Source organism: Micromesistius poutassou, assembly GCF_964030765.1.
Source record: "Micromesistius poutassou genome assembly, chromosome: 16".
Classification (NCBI taxonomy): Eukaryota; Metazoa; Chordata; class Actinopteri; order Gadiformes; family Gadidae; genus Micromesistius; species Micromesistius poutassou.
The window spans coordinates 12,645,741-12,670,085 of NC_140286.1; the positions used below are offsets into that span (position 1 = coordinate 12,645,741).

The 24,345-nt window shown below is 48.3% G+C and overlaps 1 protein-coding gene across 25 annotated transcripts in view; it reads right to left on the reverse strand.

Moving 5' to 3' along the window:
• The window catches only part of obscnb (obscurin, cytoskeletal calmodulin and titin-interacting RhoGEF b), a 69,076-nt gene that overhangs the window by 18,624 nt on the left and 26,107 nt on the right, over positions 1–24,345 (reverse strand). For 6 of the 25 annotated variants that reach the window (XM_084481135.1, XM_084481134.1, XM_084481120.1 and 3 more), the window contains 30 exons: positions 24,023–24,289; positions 23,177–23,443; positions 22,507–22,773; positions 21,836–22,102; positions 21,032–21,298; positions 20,594–20,677; positions 19,834–19,881; positions 19,671–19,745; positions 19,450–19,530; positions 18,913–18,990; positions 18,735–18,806; positions 18,145–18,222; positions 17,968–18,039; positions 17,195–17,272; positions 17,017–17,088; positions 16,462–16,539; positions 16,284–16,355; positions 11,845–12,111; positions 11,177–11,455; positions 10,493–10,750; positions 9,964–10,230; positions 9,281–9,553; positions 7,241–7,507; positions 6,344–6,619; positions 5,735–6,007; positions 4,794–5,084; positions 4,171–4,221; positions 1,019–1,300; positions 547–628; positions 183–304 (listed from right to left, as the gene is read on the reverse strand). In XM_084481135.1, the coding sequence (XP_084337261.1) occupies positions 183–304; positions 547–628; positions 1,019–1,300; positions 4,171–4,221; positions 4,794–5,084; positions 5,735–6,007; positions 6,344–6,619; positions 7,241–7,507; positions 9,281–9,553; positions 9,964–10,230; positions 10,493–10,750; positions 11,177–11,455; positions 11,845–12,111; positions 16,284–16,355; positions 16,462–16,539; positions 17,017–17,088; positions 17,195–17,272; positions 17,968–18,039; positions 18,145–18,222; positions 18,735–18,806; positions 18,913–18,990; positions 19,450–19,530; positions 19,671–19,745; positions 19,834–19,881; positions 20,594–20,677; positions 21,032–21,298; positions 21,836–22,102; positions 22,507–22,773; positions 23,177–23,443; positions 24,023–24,289 (5,211 nt within the window). Of the gene's footprint in view, positions 1–182; positions 305–546; positions 629–1,018; positions 1,301–2,042; positions 3,459–3,951; positions 4,222–4,793; positions 5,085–5,734; positions 6,008–6,343; positions 6,620–7,240; positions 7,508–9,280; positions 9,554–9,963; positions 10,231–10,492; positions 10,751–11,176; positions 11,456–11,844; positions 12,112–12,814; positions 13,085–13,596; positions 14,290–14,481; positions 14,749–16,283; positions 16,356–16,461; positions 16,540–17,016; positions 17,089–17,194; positions 17,273–17,967; positions 18,040–18,144; positions 18,223–18,734; positions 18,807–18,912; positions 18,991–19,449; positions 19,531–19,670; positions 19,746–19,833; positions 19,882–20,593; positions 20,678–21,031; positions 21,299–21,835; positions 22,103–22,506; positions 22,774–23,176; positions 23,444–24,022; positions 24,290–24,345 lie in introns of all 25 variants that reach the window. The other 19 variants (XM_084481129.1, XM_084481130.1, XM_084481122.1 and 16 more) reach the window with 19 other exon arrangements.

Below are 24,345 nucleotides of genomic sequence, written 5' to 3' on the forward strand. Positions count from 1 at the left end.
AATAAAAATATCTACAAATACAACAAACAACATACAACAATTGAGTCAACATAGTTTATTTTAAATATATTCAGTATTTTGCAAAAAACAACAACAATATAGCCTTCCTCCGGTCACCAGAACCCAATGCAGCCTCGCTAGCTCTTGTGTGTTGTGCTGGAGGTGAGGACTGATCCACTCACCTTTCAGCCTGAGCTGCATCTTAGCGACGGGGGCACCCGGGCTGACCCGGACCTCCTGGAGCTCGTCCACCACCTGGGGGAGCTGCTCGTCCTCAGCCACCGACTCAAAGGCCTCCGTCTCCCTGTGGGGGAAGGCCTTGGAGTTAGAACTCCCTCATAGCACAGGAATACACAAGTGGCTCTCTTACTACTGGTTTATTAAAGGCTTGTCTCCTCCAGATCCACTGTGAAAACTTAACACATTTTATTCATCTATATGAACTCTAGACAAATTATATATATATAATTTGTAGTGTTTCAGCACATGGTTTGAGTCTGCCCCGGGGGGAGGGGGGTCGGTGGGGTCCCCAGCCACCAGCAGTACCTGGACATGTAGCCCTTGGCGCTGATGTAGGAACCGGTCTCCGTGGCGTCGGCGGCGGTGTCGTAATCAGAGCTGCAGGAGACTGGGCAGGGAAGCAGAGGGGTCACAGGTCACGCAGGTATGGGCAGGAGAGTCCAGTGTTCAGTTCGACTCTCCGTCAGAAAGTTCTTGGCTTGGAACTCACTGCCAGAATCCTACCTACTATTAAATAACTATCCAATGACAACATCTCTTTGGATAAAAGCATGTATAAAGCAAGTATAAAGGCACTTCAGTACAGTGGTGTCTGCACAACGTGAGTTTCTCATTTCATATCAATGCCACAATAAACTGTGCACTCTGTGCCAGTTTTCAGGCCCCCGTTGTGTGTGTGTGTGTGTGTGTGTGTATAAACGCCGGGCCCCACTCCCCTCCTCCACAGCCCTGTATAAACCCCACTCCGCTCCGGGGACACACGGCCCCCTCCACTCACTGTCCACGCGGAGCTCGGCCTTGGTGGCGCTGATGCCGCTGCTGTTCTCGGCCATGCAGCGGTACACGCCCATGTCGCTGGGCAGCACGGTGGTGATGATGAGCTGGTGGCAGCCCTCCTGGTCCTCGTTGATCATGAAGTGGTCGTTCTCCTCCAGCAGCTTGCCGTCCTTGTACCAGCGCACGGCCGGCGGCGGCTTGCCGATCACCACGCAGTCGAAGCTGACCGGGTAGCCGTCGGGAACGTCCTGGGACTGCAGCTCCGTCAGGAACACCGGGGCCGCTGGCGGAGAGGCACAGAGACAGAGGTAAGAGACACCCAGGACGAGGTTATGGCTGCGGCTCCAATGGCTCCGACGATCAGCTGGTGGATTCCACGGTTTCCATGGTGAATGGGGTGTTTGTGTTGTGGTTATTTATGCAACATGAGACAACGTCACGACACAAGTGATCATTGAAACGGCGTGCAGACTAACGTGGGTCAGCATGCTTCAGCCGTCAGTAGAACCGTGGTAGAGAGTGTGGGGGGGGGAAAGGTGGTTGATACCGTGACAAATACACTCAAGACGAAGGGGATACAGAGAGTGTGGCATATGATGTAACAATCGGAAGAAAATGCAACGGTACGCAGAGAAATCGACACATGGGGTTCAAAACAAACAGGATATGTTATAGTTCTCACATCACAGGTACCAGGTGAAGGTCATTAATTAATGTTAGCTATGAATATCAACATGTGGCAGTGAAAACAGTCAGTAGGATCAAATACAGACATTACAGACGGATGAAATGATATGGGAGATACAAACAGATGTTTTTAGTCAACGCTGTGCTCAATATTATTAACAACATAAAACACGGCCAAATACCACAACAAGTTTTCCGCAGTGACACGTGAACATGGATATTAACATTCGGTATTAACATTCGGTATTAACATTCAGTTTGATGGCGACGAGTAAGGGCTGAGCTTTGAATGAATGAGACAATACTTAATCCTGCCCCCTCGCAGGGCCTCATCGTACCGGGGGCTCCCGTCATGAAGGCGGGGAGCTGTTTGTCCTGCGTGGGGGTCTGCGTGCCGTCCTGCGTGTAGCCCATCTTCATGATGCGCAGCTCCACCCTGACGGGCCCCGCCTCCAGGATGGTGGTCTCCACCGGCACGCCCTGCGCCGTGAACATCTCCTGGAACCTCTGGGCCGCCACCTGGGCCTCGGCCCGCGTGTCGAAGCGGATGTAGATGTAGCGCTCGTCCTCGCGGTACGACTGGGGGTCCGGCGCCGCCGCCGCCATGGGGTCCCCCCCCTCCTCGGCGCTGAGGAACGACTCCTCCTCCACGTCGGCCGGCAGCCGCGTGCGCAGGAGCCGGCGGAGACGCTTGCGCGCCAGCCTCAGCGACTCGTCCATCTCGCTCCCCGACGAGCTCTCGGGCTCGCTGTCGGCGCTGTAGCCCACCGCCAGGGGCCGGCGGCCCGACGACCCCGCCGCCGCCGCCGCCGCCGCCGCCGCCGCCGCCGCCGCCGCCGCCGCCGCGCCCACGCCCACCGTGGCGCTGTGCGAGCTCAGGCCGAACTTGTTGCTGACCTCGCAGGTGTAGACGCCGGCGTCGCCGGCGGTGAGGGCGGTGATGACCAGCGAGCAGGTGCCGTCGTTGTAGATGTCGATGTGGTGGTGCTTGCCGTCGGCCAGCGCCTCGCCGTCCTTCAGCCACTGCACCTTCTCGGGCTTGCCCTCCGCCACGCACTCCAGGTGGATGGTGCCGTTGGGCTCCTTGGTCTGGTCCTTGAAGACGTCCTTGAAGAGCGGCCGCATGTCCTTGCGGGCCTTGAAGCCCTTGAAGGCGGCCTGGATCTTGACGGCCGCCTGTCGCAGCTCGGGCTCGTCCTCCGTGCTGATCTCCATCGCGCTCTCCTCTTCCGTGGTGTTCACTTGCGCGGTCGTCTGCTGCACCGTGGTGGTCTTCTGGTCGGACATTTTGAACTGCGCGTAGAACCTCTCCGTCGCCGACAGCTCCTCCACCCGACTGCTTTCTACCGAGAGGGAGGTCTTGCTACTTTTCTTGAGGTAGGACACGAGCGAAGAGCCGCCCGTCGCCGACTCGTCTCCGGAGCTCGCGGGCGGACTGGGCACCGCGGGCGTCTTAGGTTCCTCCTCCTTGGCCTTCTCCGTAGTTTTCACTTCGACTACTACTTTCTCTTCCTCCTTCACCTCCTCCTTCTCCTCCTCCTTCTTCTTCTCCAGCTTCTCTTTATCTTTGCGGCCTTTGCCGTCCTCCTCGGGTATCTCAGAGATGGAGTCCAGAGTGGGCTCTCGGCTCATTCGTCGTTTCTTGGCCGAGGCCTCCCACAGCTCGTGCACGTCCCCCTCCTCCGCAGCCTCGGGGGGCAAACACGGCTGGCCCCCGTCCTCTGAGTCTGCACCCACCTGCTTTACCTCGGCTCCTATAAACCAGAGTGACGTACCCCCACAAGGGCTGTTGTTACGGGTGCATGGACTCCACTTACCCAAACGCATTGGGGCAAGTTCTGGGTAATGGTAAGCACACCATCGGACACAGATCTTGGAAGTTAACATACACTACCGTTCAAAAGTTTGGGGTCACTTAAAGCAAAGCACCGTTTTTTTTCAATGCAGATAACATTAAATGAATCAGAAATAGAGTCTAGACATTGTTAATGTGGTAAATGACTATTCTAGCAGTAGGTGTACAGAGGCCCATTTACAGCAACCATCACTCCTGGGTTCTAATGGTACATTGTTTAGCTAATTGTGTTAAAAGGCTCATAGATGTTTAGAAAACCCTCATGCAATTATGTGAGCACAGCTGAAAACTGAATAAAAGTGTGAGTTTTCATGGCAAACATGAAACAGTCTGGGTGACCCCAAACCTTTAAACGGCAGCGTGTGTTTGAGTGATATCAAAGTACCGTTTACCTTTCAGAACGAGGTTGATGGAGCTCTCGGCGTCAGCTGAGGCCACGCACGTGTACACCCCCTGGTCGGCCGCCTCAAAGCTTTGAACCAGCAGCACTTGTTTGTGGCCCTCGGTGCTGAACTGGTACTTAGCCCCTACCTCCAGCTCTCGGCTGTCTTTCAGCCATGTGACCGACACGCCCTCTACAGAAAGCTGGCAGTCCACGCGCGCCGTCTTACCTGCACACAGGTCAAGGCACGCCAGCGGCGTGGTCACTGCTACCGGGGCCTCTGCAGAGGAAAGGGGAGGGCAGCTGTGTGTCACACTTACGTTTACATGCAGGGCATTTAGCAGACGTACATTTTTAAGTACATTTTTCCAGAGGAAAGAGAAACAATATATCGCTGTCGGTACAGTAAAGATGTTCATAGAACCAAGTGCCAAGCACTAACAATCACTAGGTTAAACCATTCCCTGTATCCAACAAAGATAGCTAGGATACGATGGATAAGATAGGATAAGATAAGATGCTGCTGTATTTACTGCTGTTAGTTTCTCGTTTGTCTTGTGTTTTTCACCTTTGGTTGGTAGCTTAGTGGCCAGCGTGCTTATAAGGTTGGTTTGGGCAGGGGCTTCTGAATATGTGTTTTCCTTGGATTTTGGCACAAGGGATTATAACATCTGATCCTGTGTATTAATGAAATACTACACAATGCTAGAAGTACTGTTTAAGTGCGAGGACGTACAACATGTCGCGTTTGGATAAGAGCGTCTGCTCAATGCCCTCAATGAAAAATGTAAAATGTACAGACGCTACGATACCACCCATAAATAACCAGCCCGGTCCCACGCCCGCCCTCACCGAGCTGCACCGTCTGCGGCAGCTGCACGGGCTCCCCGGCCCCTGCTCTGTTGAGGGCCGCCACCCTGAAGCGGTAGCCGCTGCCCGGGATCAGGTTGTCCACGGTGAACTCTGTGTTGCACACGGGCTCGGCGTGGCACGGCAGCCAGAGGGCGCTCTCCGCCACGCGCATCTCCAGCCGGTAGCCCAGGATGGGGCTGCCGCCGTCGTGCAGCGGGGTGAACCAGGAGAGGGCTATGGAGGTCTGGGTCTGACTCAGGACCTCTGGGTCCTCCGGGGGGTCGGGCACAGCTGTTTGAGGGGGGGGGGGGGGGGGGGGGCAGTGACACAGAGTTATCGACGAATGCTTTAATAGAAATACAGATGTTGTGATACCATTTGATCATTCCGATTCCGATCCCTGAACTTGAACCCTGAACGAGTATCGGCCGATACCGAGTATTTACCGATACAGCATCTAGCGTTGTCCCTACTAATAGCCCATGTTCTTATTGAAGGGTTCTCTTATGATGACAGCAATGTACAGTGTGTCGGTTCACTTACCGTCAACAATCATTTACATTTAACGATCTGTAATTATAATAATACATTTGCATTCTTGTAGTTAGCGTCCATGCATCCATGTTTTTCCGACTTGGTAGCTCGAACGCACGTCGGTCGGAGATGACGCGTTTCCCATTCCGAATTTCCGCCTCTGACTGTTAACGAATGCAGCATAACACCGCACGTGTTTGTGATGTTCTTTGCCTGTGTAGTAAATGAGCTAGTCACGTGATGGTATCGGATCAGCGCATAGACTTGCGTGCTCGCTGATACCCGGTACTGCATTTTCTTTTGCAGTATCGGAGTAACGGAGGAATTTCCGATACTGGTATCGGTATCGGAACAACTCTAAAATAAAAAGTACTCTATCTCTGGAGTGTTGGCCTTCTGTCACTCACTGATGATGGTTAGCTTAGCCATGGAGATAGCATCCCTGGCCGCGAAGGTGATTTCCTGCTGGGGCGTCAGGGTGGCCTGCCTCAGGACGAGGCGGTAGGCACGGCCGTCCACCCGCATGGCCCAGCTGCTGTCGGCCTTCAGCTCCACGCCGTTAGCGTACCAGGCCACCTCCGCCACGGGGACGGGCTCCGTGAGCTCCACGCAGAACTCCACCTTCTCCCCCACCGCGGCCACCTTGTCCTCCAGGTCCTTCACCACCTCCAGCTGCCAGGCTGAAGACGGAGGGAAGAGCCATCGATGAGCCAGATGCAGATGCAGATGAACGTAAATATACCATTCCCCACCATCCGTTATAAAAAGAGGAACAGTGGGTCCGACAGTAAAAAAGACAATACATTGAATAACGACGCCAAAAAGTACAAAAGAAAAAATCCAGATAATCTCTGGATCGAGTTCAGTACAAAATCTATAAATGATTATAACCCTTCAACGCTTCATTGAAGGGTTTGTTACCCAAAGGGTCAAATATAAGTCACACACTTAAACACACACTTAAATGTGAATCCATCCCCGGGGGATGAGAGCAGGTTTGACTCGGGGTCACTGACCTTTGACGGTGAGCTGGGCGGACGAGGAGGCCGACCCTGCCTGGAAGGTGACCGTGCAGCTGTCGGCCACGCGCAGCTCCTTCAGGAGCAGCAGGTGGCGGCGGCCGCTCTCGAAGGACACGATCTCCGCGTTGGGGGACTCCTTCACCGGCTTCCCGTTCAGAATCCAGCGGTAGTCCTTGTTCTCCGGGCGGGACAGAGCGCACTCAAACAGCGCCTCGCCTCCGTCGATGGTGTCCAGGTCCTCCAAACCCTGGACTATGTCGATGGGTTTGGCTGTGGCGGGCACAATGCAAGGGGGAAGAGGGTTGATGTTATGGGAGGGTTCAGAGGCTCATAGAGGTTGGGTGATGATTATGGACGTGATGAACTGTGGAAGACGTATAACATTTGGTTAAATATAACAATCCCTGATAACACACAGGGAGAGGACATCAGAAACCTCCAAAGGCACCGCCACAAAGTGAAAGTTCACATTGCGACGGTGTGAATTGAACGGGAACGGGTCGTTTCTCGTATGTTAAACATACAAGTTCTCCACCTTTTACGAAACCACACAACCACATAAACCCGAAGGTGTGAAACCTCATCAAAACATAGAAGCAATATGTTTTCCCCTGCAGAAGTGGGACAATCCATTGTGCCGCAGTGGTTCTCAAATGGGGGTACGCGTACCCCTAGGGGTACTTACTGCATTTCTGCAGGGAGTACTCAGAAAATAATAACAGATAAAATAAAAAGCTAACTCCTAACTAACTTTGCCTCAATTATTTTTGTGCCAGGGGGTACTCAGCTGGAAAAATATCTAAGAGGGGGTACACTAATGGAAAAAGTTTGAGAACCACTGCATTACGGTACAGAGTAGTGTGTTTTGCCCATCGGAGGGGGGAAGCTCACCTTCCACATGCAGAGCGGCGACCACACAGGTGCCCTCGGCCTCACAGGAGTACGTGCCCCTGTCCTTAGCGGACACACTGCTAATGCACAAGCGGGCCACATTCCAGTCCTGCTCCACCACCACCCTGCGGCCGTCGGACTGCACTGGCTGCCCGTCCTTCCTCCACTGGGCCTTGACCGGCCGCGAGTACTGGCAGATGAACTGGGCCGGCTGGTTCTCAGCCACCCACTGGTCCTCCATCTCACACACCACTTCCACTATGGGATCTGAGTGGGTGGGAGTCAGGGGGGGGGGGGGGGGGGGGGGGGCATGATCAAAAGAGATCAGGGCTTTGCCATGAGCCATGTTAAGACATGCCAGATTAGACTTTAGGCTTTGTCACCCCCAGAGGAATATGAGGTCTTTGAAATGACGTGTCAAAGGTATGTCAGGTACAATGAGAAGTGAGTGCACCTTAAAAAGCCACATTATGCATCATGGGAATTAAGTTTGATGACTGCAGTGTGAGCTTTGAAACTGGAGACGGGGGTCAGAAAGCCCAACCCTTCACATTCAGGGTCACGGCACCAATCAGTTGGTGCCGGTGAAAATTAGAAAAGATGCCAAATGGACAGAGATGCCAAACTCAGAGGCAGGATGACTGGGAGATTAGAGGTTTTAGTGCTTGCAGGCCAAGGTCCGGGAGGGTGTGGCAGAGGTGGAAGGTAAGTAGGAGAATGTGGCCAGCTTGCATGGATGGGTGGAGCAGCACTTCCCTAGCATGACCTTTCTGTAGTAGCATGTCTCTGAGCACTTGATTTGCTTGCTACTGCTGAACCTTCATCAATTCGAGGTTTGATTCCCAAATGGAAGGAGTTTCTGGAAGGAAGGGTAACGGATACTCTATACCTTTTTCGTTTTGAATCCCCAATCACGCATCATTCATTAAACACAAGAAGTGAAAGCAAGTAATTGCAAAACGCTGGTCAATATTGGCACTTCTTTACCTCTGCTAAGGACAATACTTTATGTTTACCAAAGCAATTCCATTTATTTTAAAGGTAATTGTTTTTGGTTGATCAGGTAGGTTTTATAATCAAACAAAACTCAATTGTGGTGCTGCACCCAGTCGTAAGTTTATGTATGAAAGCATACAGCATGAAAAGCACTGTTAATAATGATGAATCTGAGACAGTACTGCTCATGCAGTGATGGAGTGGTGGAGAAGCATTCCTAACTATTCAGATTAGATGTTTCAGGTATTCCACAGACTGCTGTAACATGTTAAAGAGCCAGTGGAACCACTATTTCTGGGTATGTATTGTATTGTATTGTGTTGTATTTCACATCATTTTGCGTTTTTTTTCCGGGAGCCTAACCCTCAGTCAGGTGCGGATATTAAATGCATCGCTGCTCAGATGGAGCTTCACCATCCACACACACTGTGGTGTTATACTATAGGTGTCCCAAAGCAAAACTTTCTCCCGGACGCCTCAGTCAACCGCTGCTCAGACAGCTCCACACGCCCACACATATCGCCGGTGCCTCCTGGTCGTGACGTCTGATTGCCTTTTCCGAGGCGCTCAGACGTCATGAACATAATGCCACCTGCGTTCCCAGCAGAGTGGAACGTTCACAGTGCTTTTGTGAGAATGGCAAAATCATAGGATTTACCCCTTTTTTCTCTAAATCTGGGAGTTATTTCAGTAACAGTGATAGGATCAATTACCACGTGTAAAACAAGAATGTTTTAGGTTTACTGGCTCTTTAATCCTCAGAACATTTACTTTTTTTCAATAAAAAAGTAAAAAATTTGAACATTTATAATTTTAGGAGATTCAAATGTTGATTTAATCAACATCTGAATCTCCTAAAATTATTCAATTATTATTATTTTTTTTTTTTTGCCCATACGGCTCACATCAAGCTTTATTAGCACATTCTATGATACAACTTTGGTGGATTTATATATAACAGGGTCAGGAGCAAACAACATAACATCACTGACCCTATCTCGCCTTAGTTGTGCAGTACACATTCTCCAGGATGAATCCTAATACCTTTGACTAAAAGCTTGGCTGCTGACACCAGACTGCCGGCACTAAACGTGACCGTGCCAGAGTCGCCGGAGGCCAGGCTTTTTAAGGTGAGGGTGTGGATGAAGCCGGGACACAGCCCTATCTCACTGATGGGGCTGTGGTCCAGCTGGGTGCCATCCAGCCACCACTGCACCCTACCGGCCGGCCTACCGGACAGCTGGCAGGAGAAGGAGGCCCACTCCCCCACAAACACGTCGGTCGACTTAAGACCCGACACAATGTGGGCCTCTTTCACTGTAGAGTGAAACACACACACACACACACACACACACACAGGTGAACGCTCAAATCCATTTTGGATGTGAATTCCCTAATTGATCTTTGAAAAAGACGTGCAATCCTATTATCTCATCTTCGTATTTGTTGTATACAGCAATGTTCTGAAGCAAAACGACACCATACTACATTCTTAGTTGCGAGTTAGTCTTACACCGTTCGTAAAGAGTTTGTTCAACTTAAGAAACCAGATTTAATTTTTTAAATAATGAAGGTTATATTATTTCTATCAAAATTTGATTTATATTTTATATAACTTTTTTTTTTTTAATGAAAAATGTATATTATATTTCTATATTTCTATTCATCCCGTCCGCTGAGAAGAAGGGACCCCCGGGGGAAGACGCCGGCCGCCCGCTTCGGTGTACCTTGCACCGCCAGAGACGCCGTGGTCAGCTGGTCGCCCGCGTCGCACGTAATGTAGCCGCCGTCCTCCGCCGCCACGCCGCGTATACAGAGCTCGCGAGCGCACCCTTCCTGCCTCATCTCATACTTGGCGCTGGGCTGGAGGACCACGCCCCCTTTCCTCCACTCGACGCGCACGCCGGGCCTGGACACCTCCACGCCCAGCGTGACGTCGTCCCCCTCTACCGCCTGCCGGCTCTTCAGCTCTTTCTTGAAGAACACGGGCGCACCTGGTCAGAGGGTGGGACAGAGCAGAGCCGCGCGTCACAGGAGAAGAGGGGGGGGGGGAACGGGACGGTGAGAAGGACAGAATGGAGGATGGGAGGTGAAGGATGAGGGGGGATTGTTGGGCGATGGTAGTCTGGGGTTGGATGATGATGGAAGGAAGGGATGAAATCAAGAGTCGTTCCAACCGCGGGGGGGTGATTCTATTCAAGACTTCCTGTCTTGAGTCTTGAACATGATTGGGCGCGGGGGGGGCGCGTTCTTTACCTTCCACGGTCAGGGAGACGTCGCAGCTGTCGTCCGCCGTGGTGCAGGAGTACGTCCCAGAGTCCTCGGGGAGCAGGTTGTGGATCCGGAGCTGCTCCGACGCCCCGGCCTTCCTCAGGTCGTACTTGGGACCCGGTTTAACGGGCGCGCTGTCCCGGGTCCAGCTGACCGTGGCCTCGGGGTCGGAGATGGTGCACGCCAGGGTGACCGTTTCACCCTCTAGGGCCACCGTATCGTGGGGCCGCTCTAGTATTAGCACTGCGGACGGGAAACCCAAGGCCAGCTTCAGTGGGTATGACGCCTTTGCGTCTTTGCTCGTTATATAATTGTTGTTCTTAAATACATTATTTAAAAAATATTAATAACCACAAGCTCATGTGTGTCAAACACTGATTACTTTTTGTGTGTTGTATCCACTTTGCGCTTCATAAAAAAGAAGGTTAAACTGCAGTTGATTATTATTGTCATTATCATTATGTTATTATTTACTATTATGATATTATTACCGTTGTTAAAAATGGGACAGCGGTTAGGTAGATGAAACACACGCGTTTAATGGAGGTTAGGATGGAGGATGGACGACTCGCGCGCGCGACCAGGCAAAGCGCTTCGCCGGCAGGTTGGTGTCAGGGGTGCGGGGGCTCAAGCGCAACAGCAGCCCCCGACCCCACCCATCTCCTTTACCTTTGGCTTTCTCCTCCACCAGGAGGCAGGCCACCGTGCGGGCCTCGCCCACCACGAAGGCCACGTCCCCTGACTCGTCCGTGGTCACCATCCTCAGGGCCAGGCGGTGCACCCGGCCCGCGCTGCTCATTTCGTTCAGGTCGTTATTCTGCAGCTGGTTGTCGGCCAGCCACCACTCGCCGTGAGTCACCCCCGCGTGGGAGAGCTCCACCTCAAACACGGCGTCGTGGCCCGTGCTCACCGTGACGTCGCAGAGCTCGCGGACGATGCGCACGCACTCTGGGGGGGCGGACGGGGGGTTGAGTGATGGGGGTTTGGGGGTTCACTAAAGGCGTTGCAAAGAGTTGACATCCTCAGCCCTAAAATGACTACCATCTCGCTACTTTACTAATGACTGAGTGTCTCCAAGGAGACCTGTTTTTTTAAGCCCAACATAATCCTGCATCATTCAACCACATTCAAATACTTGCATTATCCAACAGGCCTTAACTACATCGACTAATACCACAACTCATCCTGTTTCGTACAACTCATCCTGTTTCCTCAACTGCTAAGCTTTTAAAGAGGAGTGATAAGATCCCAGGCGGAATACTTTTTCCACAACACTTGACGACAGGAGAAGATAAGAAGAAGAAGAAGAAGAAGAGCATCCCGGTTGTCCTGGTTACCTTTGACGGTCAGGGTGGCGGTGGTCTGCTTGTCGCCCGCCTCGCAGGTGTACTCCCCGGCGTCCTCGGCCCGGAGCTGGTTGACCACCAGGATGCAGGTGGAGCCCTGGCGCTCCATGGAGTACTTGGGCCCGTCGGTGAGCAGCAGGGAGCCCTTCCTCCAGAGCACGCGGCCCCCCGTGCTGGAGGTCTCACAGGACAGGACGGCCTGGTCGCCCTCCACGGCCTCCAGGCTCTGCAGCTCCTTCTGGAAGACCACGGCCGCCGCTGCCGGAGATAACATCAGGAGGGGGGTTTATGGGGGAGACAACACTGTGAGCTCGGGGACTGCAGACCGGTCCAGTGGGGGGTTTATGGGGGAGGTCCGAACCCAAAGTGGGGGTTCGTCATTCTTTGAAAGAAGTACAGGTTTTGAGGAGTTATATGCATCCGTTCTGTCGTCGTATTGGAAAATACTTCTACTAATAAAGCGTGTGGAACGTTTCTTAAATGTGAAATCACACGTTTCCTCACCTGAAAGTTTGTCCTGATTGCTGACACACTTGTTATGCTTAAACTTTTGACTGTACCTTACCAATAACTATCAGGATGAGTAAAACATATATTGAGTAACAATTTCATGGTAGTACATTGAATCAATTAAACACATAAAACAACATGAACATTCAAAACAAAACACATAAAGATGAATAATACGTAAACATGGACTCCACAGGTGCACAGAGCTAGGCAGATAAGCCGGTAAGCGGGTAGAGCAGAACTAAGCCAGAGATGTTGAAGAGAAGTAGAAACTTGGTCACCATGGAAGTGCAGAAATGAAACCGAAGAGTGATAATTACGATCACCAAAACATACAGAGATCCAACCATGAAGCCTGCAGTTACTATCCCACGAGTGTCCCCATCAGGCACAGAGGGCAGTCCCTCCACCAGTGCCTATAGCCTCTGGACGGCTCCAGTCCGTGCCTTACCTTTAACCGTCAGGGAGGCGGTGGACGTGTGGTTCCCCACCGAGAAGGTGACGGTGCCCGAGTCGGCCTTGGTGACGCCTCTCAGCGTGAGGCTGTGCACGCGGTCCTCACAGCGGATCACGTTCATCTCGTTGTTCTGCAGCGGCACGTCGGCCAGCTTCCACTGGGCCAGCGGCGCCTCCTGGTGCGAGACGACGCACTGGAAGCGGACGTCGCCCCCCTCGCCCACGACGCAGCTCTCCAGAAACTTCACGATGGTGACCTCGACCGCTGACGGACGAGACGACGGGGGGGAGGTACGAGTTAGGGTCTCTCTTAGGGCGACACGCTCACGTGCTTCACAAGCGGTTCAAAAGGGATACTGGAACCCGTGTTTTGTTATGTTTATTGTAATGCAGTTCTAGATGGTAGAGTGGTCGCGATTAGTTTGTGTTAATGGGTTCAAAAGTGTGAAAAGTTATAATTTCTTCAAAAGTGAGAAAAAAGAGTACCATCCTTTCAGTGACAGACAGGATATGATGCAGGCAAAACAGGAAGGAAGATAGAATAAAGGGCGCGAGCATGAGATCCCCAGGTGTGAGGTTAGTGTGGAGGAGGTGATGATCAAGATGGACAAAGGAAAAGAAAAGGAACGGCACAGGACACACTGAAAGAAGAGTCTCCAAAGGACAGGGGAGCAGGGTGCGGAGGTGGTAGGCGTGCTAGGATGAAGTCGGATCAACGCATTCAAGGAGAACGAAAGACGACGGCGACACCCTTAGCAAAAAATCAAACCCTCCTACCCAGCACTGTGAGGACGGCGCGTGTGCGGTGGCTGCCCGTATCGCAGCTGTACTCCCCAGAGTCCTCGCGCTGGAGCTTATGGATGAGCAGCTCTGCCACCGTCCCTTCCCTCCTCAGCTGGTGCCTACTGTCGGTCTCCAGCACCAGGTCGCCGTGCCTCCAGACCACGCCGGCCCCCGGTTTGGTGGTCTCACAGCGGAGCACGGCCGTCTGCCCGGCCTCCGTCTCCACGTCGACCAGCTGGGACGTGAAAAGGATGGGCTGAGCTGGAAGGGTCAAACAAAACACAACGGGAGGAGGAAGGCAAAGAGGAGGCGGAGGTGAGAAGCAGGATCGGTTCGCCTCGTCATCGCAGCTGCCCTGCAGGAGAACACGCTGATTTCTATCATCATGAGGTACGAAGGAGGGTTTTGTTAGGAGCGTACCCTTCACGAGTAGCTGCGCCGTGCTTTGCCTGTCCCCGCTGTCGCACGTATAGTTACCAGAATCCTCCGGGTCCACGTCGTGGATCACAAGTGTGGCACTGAGGCCTGTCTGACTGATATCGTACTTAGCACAGGGACAGAGACACAGCTCTCCCTTCTTCCACTCCAGAGCCACTCCGGCCTTGGAGAGCGCACAGCGGAGGACGACATCGTGGCCCTCCTCCACCCCCTGACTCTCAAGCTCTTGAGTGAAAACCACCGGGAGGGCTGACGAACGGAAGGAGATTAATCAGGAGATGAACACTATTCCAATGCAACCTTGATTGTAGACACACAGCAGACAAGGAGATGGAGGACGGTGGAAAGACATGAACGATGGTGGTGGACGGGGAATGGAAGACAAGATGGTAAGGGGAGCAAGAAGGTCCATTCAATAGTTAAACGGTGCCCACATCCTACCGTTGACTTTAAGCGAGGCAAAGCTTTCCGCGTCGCCTGAACGGCACGCGTAGCCCCCTGTGTCAATGTGTTTCAAATCCAGGATCTGCAACTGGTGAGAACATCCGTTTTGTGTCATGTGGTATTTCTCGCCAGACTTGAGGAGCTGGGATCCTTTCCTCCACTCCACGGAAGCGCCGGGTTTGGAGATCTCACAGTGGAGAGTAACACTGCCTTCCTCCATAGCCTCCATGCTCTCCAGCTCTCGAGTGAAGAGGACTGGAAGAGCTGAGGATTGAAGGGGTTTAGATAAGAGCAAAGATATTAGAAGTGTTAGCTGTGGGTTGCTGCATTTGCTGCAATTTGCGACAAAACGTGACGTCAAAAAGTGAGAAGGTGTTAGTCTTTTATGGTTACAGAATTTAAAAAATAAACTCAAACACACAGACACACATCCACACAGACTGCAATTGAATCTATTCTAACACACCTGAAAAAAGCATTGCTCCTGGTGTTTAATATAATTGTATTCCTACTCTAAATAGGAAGCTCTTCTGTATTTATTTTGGAGCTACAACATCCAAAAGGTTTCATTGTAAAGTCATTGAAACAGGTTAGTACATCACTGTAGTTGCTCCAACATTGCTTGTATGCGACACACAATAAGTATCAAAGTATTTTAATGGATGATTGTTTAACTTTTCAACTTCACAATTGAAAACTTGGTCAAGAAACTGAAGCTCAAGCTGGGTTTCTATTTCAGACGCAAATCATGCTTCTAAGTTCCCAGGAAGGGACTGGCTAAGGCCTCGTCACTTCCCTTGCTTGACCAAGGGGATATGTTGGAGATGCAAACTGGATATTGTGAACAACATATATTGGAGGTTTGCCACAGGCTGCAAAGCTCTCACTCACGATTGTACCCTACATGTTCTGTAGCTCCCATTGGCCTTGCACAGACTTACTCACTGGTACATTTTTATTCATAAGTCCATCCTTGGTCAGTTCCCTGCTTACCATTTTGGGTACATCTCACTAAAAAAAGGTAATAATTGTTTGTCTTCCAATGACACCCTCTTGCTGTCCATCCCCAAGAGTCTGTTTTGGAAAACAGGCCTTTATGTTCTCAGACCATGCAGTCTGGAACCACTTGCAGACAGATCTGCTGTTACATGAGTCGTTTCCTCATGTGAGTCTTTTGTCCATATACTGCGGCTAACTTGACCAGGGCTAAGCCATCTCCCATCAAACCAAATCATTGACATAAACCAAACCTCATAAAATCCTTTGGTTAACAGCTTGCCAAAATGCAAAGTATGGTGATGTACCGGTTCATCCCAACCACCATTGTTGAGTTTATTCTCAAACCTTCTAGGTAACTTCTGCCTTCTTCTTCATATAATCCAGGTCTGGGTTCTTGAAATACAACTTTCAAAGTTGTGGTAGCAGCTGCAATTCAAATGTATTATATATATATATGTATTTATTTTTTTCATTTGAAGGTAGTATTTATAAGGCGACGACTGTATAAGGGACGTCGCCTTATAAACATAAACAATGAAGGCCAATGACAACTGTGCAAAAACAATGCAAATACGTAAAACATTTGACCACGTAACGAACAAAACCTTGCACCACAGAACTACACACTTGTTAAAAAAAACAACTTGCAAAACAACACATTTAAATGCATTGCCTGACATAAAAAACACTGTCCAGCTCAAACCAACGCGGAGGACAACGCTCACCAGTATAGAAACAATAGGAGCTCACAGTGACAACAAGGAGGACTGAACCAGCGGACAAACAATGTCTCAGTATACCTTCCTCAGCCCCTCTGCTGCCCTGGGTCCTGGAGTCTGGACAGGTGGACACTAAGGCAGAAGCCTTCACAGCTGTGGTGGAAGGCAGGGTTAACCTTAATGACTTTCAGGAGCGGGAGGTAAAACATGGAACAAAAGAAAAGCTAAACTATTTAGAAGCACTGTAGTCTCTCCATACCTCTATCTCCATCAGATTCATCTCTGGTTTGTGTATCAGTGTTACTCTTCAGAGGGGCTGTGCTCGCTACCGTCACATCTTTCAACATTACAAGAAAACGAATGTCACATACAGAACCATCAGGACCACATGACAAGTGTCACAAACAACACCAAAGCGCGGACAGCCGATAGCCACCAAAATCAGCAGAGGCTTTCTTATCAAACTATAACACAGTGGAACTTCAAATCCAAAACCACAAGTACTGCCAGACCACTCAGAAGACAATGTTGAGCAAGGAATTCAAGCAAAGGACAACACACGCAAATAGACTTCACCAGATGGAAACAATGGAAATACGTAAAACATTTGACCACATAACGAACAAAACCTTGCACCACAGAACTACACACTTTTCTTGCAAAAACACACATATTTAAATGCATTGCCTGACATAGAAAACACTGTCCAGCTCAAACCAACGCGGAGGACAACGCTCACCAGTACAGAAACAATAGGAGCTCACAGTGACAACAAGGAGGACTGAACCAACGGACAAACAATGTCTCAGTATACCTTCCTCAGCCCCTCTGCTGCCCTGGGTCCTGGAGTCTGGACAGGTGGACACTAAGGCAGAAACCTTCACAGCTGTGGTGGAAGGCAGGGTTAACCTTAATGACTTTCAGGAGCGGGAGGTAAAACATGGAACAAAAGAAAAGCTAAACTATTTAGAAGCACTGTAGTTTCTCCATACCTCTATCTCCATCAGATTCATCTCTGGTTTGTGTATCAGTGTTACTCTTCAGAGGGGCTGTGCTCACTACCGTCACATCTTTCAACATTACAAGAAAACGAATGTCACATACAGAACCATCAGGACCACATGACAAGTGTCACAAACAACACCAAAGCGCGGACAGCCGATAGCCACCAAAATCAGCAGAGGCTTTCTTATCAAACTATAACACAGTGGAACTTCAAATCCAAAACCACAAGTACTGCCAGACCACTCAGAAGACAATGTTGAGGAAGGAATTCAAGCAAAGGACAACACATGCCAATAGACTTCACCAGATGGAAACAATGGAAATACGTAAAACATTTGACCACATTTGACTACATGACAAGTGTCACAAACAAGACCCAAGCGTGGACAGCCACCAAAAATACTTTCTTATCAAACTGTCAAACACAGCTGGACTTCAACTCCAAAACCACAAGTACGGCCAGACCACTCAGAAGACAATGTTGGAGAAGGAATTGCACAAAAAAAAAATTCAAGCAAAGGACAACGCAAGCAAATAGACTCCACCAGATGGGAACACAAAATATTCAATCATTTCAACTGCTCGATTTTTCAAACAGCACAATTTTATGAAGCTTGTTACCCTAATCATAACCATGTACATGCTGTACCGGACAACAAGGACTCTGAAGAAGACGAATACACTGATGCCGAAACAGCACGGAAACAGGATTGGCTCACAGAGACATTGAGTACGACGGAAACATGCCATCTCAGTGTACCTTCTGCTGCCCCTCGGCTGCCCTGAGTCCTGGAGTCCTGATTGGGGGAAACTACAGCAGAAGCCTTCACAGCTGTGTTGGAACAGTGTTAACCGTATCATGAGGTAGAGGAAGGTAAAGCATATGTGGAACAAAGAAGCTTAAGTGAATGTTAAAACCACTCTAGTGTCTCCATACCTCCAGCTCCAGAAGATCCATCTGTCGTTTGTGTTTCAGTGTAAGTCTTCACAGTGGTTGTGCTCGCTAACGTCACATCTTTCAACATTACATGGAAATGAACGTCACTCACAGCAAAAATACAATCATGGCCGCATAACTAGTGTCACAAAAACTGACCAAAGCGTGTACAGCAGAAAGCCACCAACATGAGCAAAGCTTTTCTTATCAAACTACAACTAGACAAAAAATAAATACACCTTACTAGTACACCATAAGACATACAAATACCACAGGTATTACCTAGGAGAGCTAAGGACACTAAAGACAGCTGAGGACACTAAGACAGCCAAGTTACACTAAAGATGGCAAAAGATTTGGATTCTAGTTTATGGACCTCATAAAATAACATGTATGAAAATGCCAAGATTTGCACAACAGATAGCAAATAAGCTGCACTCAAATATACAACACTGTTGACACACAACTGCTGTACGAGACAACAAGGACAGCTGAGGCAGACGAATATGTCAATGCATGGAAACAAGCTCACAGTGACCACAAGTAGGACGAAACCAAAAAGCCAGAGGACAAACAGCATCTCAGTGTACCTTCTGCTGCCCCTCTGCTGCCCTGAATCCTGGAGTCCTGATTGGTGGAAACTACAGCAGAAGCCTTCACAGCTGTGTTGGAACAGTGTTAACCGTATCATTAAATACAGGAAAGGAAAAGCATATGTGGAACAAAGAAGCTTAAGTGAATGTTAAAACCACTCTAGTGTCTCCATACCTCCAGCTCCAGAAGATCCATCTGTCGTTTGTGTTTCAGTGTAAGTCTTCATAGTGGTTGTGCTCGCTACCATCACATCTTTCAACATTACATGGAAACGAATGTCACTCACACCGGAAATACAATCAGGGCCACATAACTAGTGTCACAAAAAACTGACCAAAGCGTGTACAGCAGAAAGCGACCAACATGAGCAAAGCTTTTCTTATCAAACTATAACAAGACAAGGAAGAAATACACCTTACTAGCACTCTATAAGACAAATACCACAGGTACTGCCAAGGACAGGCTAAGGACACTAAAGACAGCCAAGGACACTAAAGACAGCCAAGGACACTAAAGACGGCTAAGGACACTAAAGTACACAGCAACACACCAGCAAATGACGTAAACGTTTAAAAATAATGAATCAGTTAGCATCTGCTCAATACTCTTTGTTTGAGTTATTGTGAGTTATAAGTTCATATTGAACACTGATAAATACCAGCGCCAACAGAGAGCAGACAACGAGAACAACACACCGCTGTAGCTCCTTACCAACACTTTCAGAGGACTCTACTATATGGAGCCTCTGGGCCTCCAGGGCAAAGGTCTCTTCAGTCATTGAATGTTGAACAACTGTAGAATTAAATGGAAGATCAGAACTCCTAACATGGTCCTCATGTACCATTGTAGCATTGTCTTGTTGAGAGAGCAAGCGAATGCAGACGGCATTTCCATATGAACACCAGGTTGCATGGTTAACGTCTCAACTCTACCTTGGACCGTCTCGTTTACTTCCTGCCGCTTGAACTGTTCTTTGGAGACGAATGAGGTAGTAGCAGACCCCATAGCTGTAATACAGATATGATGTCAAGGAATGGGAGAGAAAAAATCAAATGGGAGATCCGTTCATGGATGAGGTCCAGCCTGAGTTCATACCTCCTTCTCCTTCCACTTTGGTCACATGAAGGGTCTGCATGTGGACTGCTGCAGGAGTCAAAGGCTTAGTGTTTATTACAATGTACACAATTCAGGAGCTTGAACCACTTTATACCAGAACAAGTCGGCTGAAAATAATTTCAAGGATTTCAAGTAAGAACAAAAGTTGCCAAAAAATAAAGCAGCCAAAAAATGCATGGCTGAAGTCACAGCCCTCAGCCATCATGTAAACCCCGATCACACAATTCACAATTCACACCACATGTCAAACTGAAGCAACATGAACACCGTCTAAACGCTATTGCCAAGACAGCCCTCCCAAAAGTAGGTTCACTGGCAAGCCAATTGAGACACCAAATGATGCATGTCTACCATATGGGGGAAAAAGCCATTTACGCAGAACAACAGCCAACAGCAATTCAAGACTTAAGCACCGTATCAAAGAATGCCCTTAATAACCTTCATTTTCCATAGACTATTTCAGTGAGATGCCTTGTGCATGCGATGTGATATTAAAAATTATATACGGGAATCACTCAGACAGAAGCACTACATGGCCATGGCAGAGGCACTAAAATGTGCAACGTAACATTGCGAATGAAAAAACTACCGCCATACTAGAGAGTACATCAGTATTAACTGTGCCAGATGATGTTTTTGCAGCAGAAAACAAATAGGAACATTGAAGCCCTGTATCAACAGGAAGCAGAAAGCCGGTGGTATTGCTGTAAAACAAACCACGGTGTCTACCACTTGATACCTTCTTGACTTTGTTGGGAAGCCTCAATCTGGGCCTTTGCTTTCATAGCAGATGCCACTGAGAGTTGTGATAAGAGCTTTGCAGCTGTGGTGGATGAATTCAAAATGTTAGATTATTATCAGACACATCTATCTGTGTATATTAATGACTTATAACAGATTGAAGGCTATATTCACACATTGCTCTTTTTTACAAAAGCAGTTTGACACCCTGCATCGAGGTTGACTCTAGGCTTAAGAAAGTTCCAAAAGGTACACACTCACAGACATGCACCCAAAAACACACACTAGTACCAAAAACACATGAAGGCAATGGAACAAATTAAAGAAAAGGATGCTTTCAATTAGTTGCTTTGAATAAAATAATTAAGAACAAAACATAAAAGATATGAATCTAGTAAGAGATTTTAACTTTTCCTGACCAAAAATATGTTCCTACCCTTGATGCTGATGCTAGCGGAGGTCTTCTGCTCTCCACACACACAGCTGTAGTCTCCACTGTCTTCTGGAACCACGCTGCTGATCAGCAGTTCATTCACTGAGGCCTTCTGCTTCATCTGGTACTTTCCTCCAGACGTGAGGACCTTTCCACCCTTCCTCCATTCCACAGGAACCCCAGCTTTAGAGAGCTCACAGTGCAGAGTAACGCTGCTTTCCTCTTCAGCTTCTTGGCTTTCCAACTTCTGGGTGAAGACTGCTGGTTTGGCTGAGGAGTGATGAGTCAGGTGTTGGTTAGAAATGAATAAACAATGTCAAACACAGATCTATTGTCCACCACAAGCTGGTATATACTATAATAGGACATGTGGAGATGAATCAGAAACGGATCCAAAAAACACTGAACCATGCAAAGCACAAATCAGGACAGTGGAGATAAACATCAAGTATGTAACGTGGTTATGAAAAGCATAATTAAGCATGCATTTGAAGCACACATTGGAAATTCAAATGACAAAAAATACTTAAAAGGCATGAGCTAGTTGCGGTTTACAATATCAAAGAAAATACATCTTTATGAAACAAAACCAAAAAAAAACATGAACACCGTGTAAACAGATATCATGGCACAGATTTCCATCCAGATGTGATTGAAGCAGCTGACATTTGGTTTTAAAATAGGACAATCTAGCAAGTATCAAAAATGTGTAAAAAAGCAAACCATTCTTTCAATCAAAAACCATAAGAATACAATATAATCTTCATCTGCATCCCCAGTGAAGAACCCTTGAAGCCCTCCTCCTACCCTTGATGCTGACGCTAGAGGAGGTCTTCTGCTCTCCACACACACAGCTGTAGTCTCCACTGTCTTCTGGGGCCACGTTGCTGATCAGTAGTTCATTCACTGAGGCCTTCTGCTTCATCTGGTACTTTTCTCCAGACTTGAGGACCTTTGTTCCCTTCCTCCATTCCACAGGAACCCCAGCTTTAGAGAGCTCACAGTGCAGAGTCACGCTGCTTTCCTCTTCAGCTTCTTGGTTTTCCAACTTCTGGGTGAAGACCGCTGGTTTGGCTGCAGAATCATTGGTTGTTTAGTAAGTGTTATTGAAACTAACATTATCAAAGACGGACAAACTTCTCAAATCAAACTAAATAGCATCTCAAACTTCTCAAAACAAAATAGCTTCTCAAACTTCTCAAATCAAATACAAATTCAACTGTACCAGCAGAACACAGTTGAAGCATTAAAAGAAAGAAGTAACTTGGAATATAAGTAAAGATAAAACTCAGCAAATTCTCTGAAGACGAATAGTTGTCTCTGGAAGATTTAAGTTGCTAATGATGGCTTTTTGCCGATGTGAAAAACAATCTTGATGATCCCAAAACGCTAGAAATAAACTTTGGCTCCAATCAAAACTAAAAGAGCAAATCTTCATCTGCATCCCCAGTGAAGAACCCTTGAAGCCCTCCTCCTACCCTTGATGCTGAGGCTAGAAGAGGTCTTCTGCTCTCCACACACACAGCTGTAGTCTCCACTGTCTTCTGGAACCACACTGCTGATCAGCAGTTCATTCACTGAGGCCTTCTGCTTCATCTGGTACTTTTCTCCAGACTTGAGGACCTTTCCACCCTTCCTCCATTCCACAGGAACCCCAGCTTTAGAGAGCTCACAGTGCAGAGTCACGCTGCTTTCCTCTTCAGCTTCTTGGCTTTCCAACTTCTGGGTGAAGACTGCTGGTTTGGCTGCAGAATCATTGGTTGTTTAGTAAGTGTTATAAAACTAACATCATCAAAGACAGACAAACTTCTCAAATCAAAATAAATAGCATCTCAAACTTCTCAAAACAAAATAGCTTCTCAAACTTCTCAAATCAAATACAAATTCAACTGTACCAGTAGAGCACAGTTGAAGCATTAAAAGAAAGAAATAACTTGGAATATAAGTAAAAATAAAACTCAGCAAATTCTCTGAAGACAAATAGTTGTCTCTGGAAGATTTAAGTTGCTAATGATGGCTTTTTGCCAATGTGAAAAACAATCTTGATGATCCCAAATCGCTAGAAATAAACTTTGGCTCCAATCAAAACTAAAAGAGCAAATCTTCATCTGCATCCCCAGTGAAGAACCCTTGAAGCCCTCCTCCTACCCTTGATGCTGAGGCTAGCGGAGGTCTTCTGCTCTCCACACACACAGCTGTAGTCTCCACTGTCTTCTGGGGCCACGCTGCTGATCAGCAGTTCATTGACTGTGGCCTTCTGCTTCATCTGGTACTTTTCTCCAGACTTGAGGACCTTTCCACCCTTCCTCCATTCCACAGGAACCCCAGCTTTAGAGAGCTCACAGTGCAGAGTCACGCTGCTTTCCTCTTCAGCCTCTTGGCTTTCCAACTTCTGGGTGAAGACCGCTGGTTTGGCTGCAGAATCATTGGTTATTTAGTAACTGTTGGTAAATCTAACATCATTTAAGACGGACATACAATACTTTTCAAATAAATTCAAAAAGCTTCTCAAACTTCTCAAATCAAATACACATCCAACTGTACCAGCTGAGGACATTTGAAGCATTAAATAAAAAACAAACTTTGAATTTAAATATACATAACACTCAGCAAATTCTCTGTAGAATCATTGGTTGTTTACTAACTGTGATCAAATCTAACATCATTTAACGTGCCTTTTGGACAGAAATTTGACATGAAAACATGTCACACAATGATAAATCAATGAACTTGTCATGCTTTGCAATCATAAAGAACATAAACGTTTTAAATCGCACCAGTCGGGACCAAAAGACACGTGGGACACGATATAGGCGAACAAAACAAAAATAGATTGCACAATCGTAGACCAGAATGCAGTCAAGATGCGAATGAGATAGCTAGCATTTTTTAAACTTGAACATCAATCCATAACCCCTCACAAATGTATGAAAGATCACTTTGCTGTCTTTTAAGACCATCCCCAGTGAAGAACCCTTGAAGCCCTCCTCCTACCCTTGATGCTGACGCTAGAGGAGGTCTTCTGCTCTCCACACACACAGCTGTAGTCTCCACTGTCTTCTGGAACCACGCTGCTGATCAGCAGTTCATTCACTGAGGCCTTCTGCTTCATCTGGTACTTTCCTCCAGACGTGAGGACCTTTGCTCCTTTCCTCCATTCCACAGGAACCCCAGCTTTAGAGAGCTCACAGTGCAGAGTCACACTGCTTTCCTCTTCAGCTTCTTGGCTTTCCAACTTCTGGGTGAAGACCGCTGGTTTGGCTGCAGAATCATTGGTTGTTTAGTAAGTGTTATTGAAACTAACATCATCAAAGACG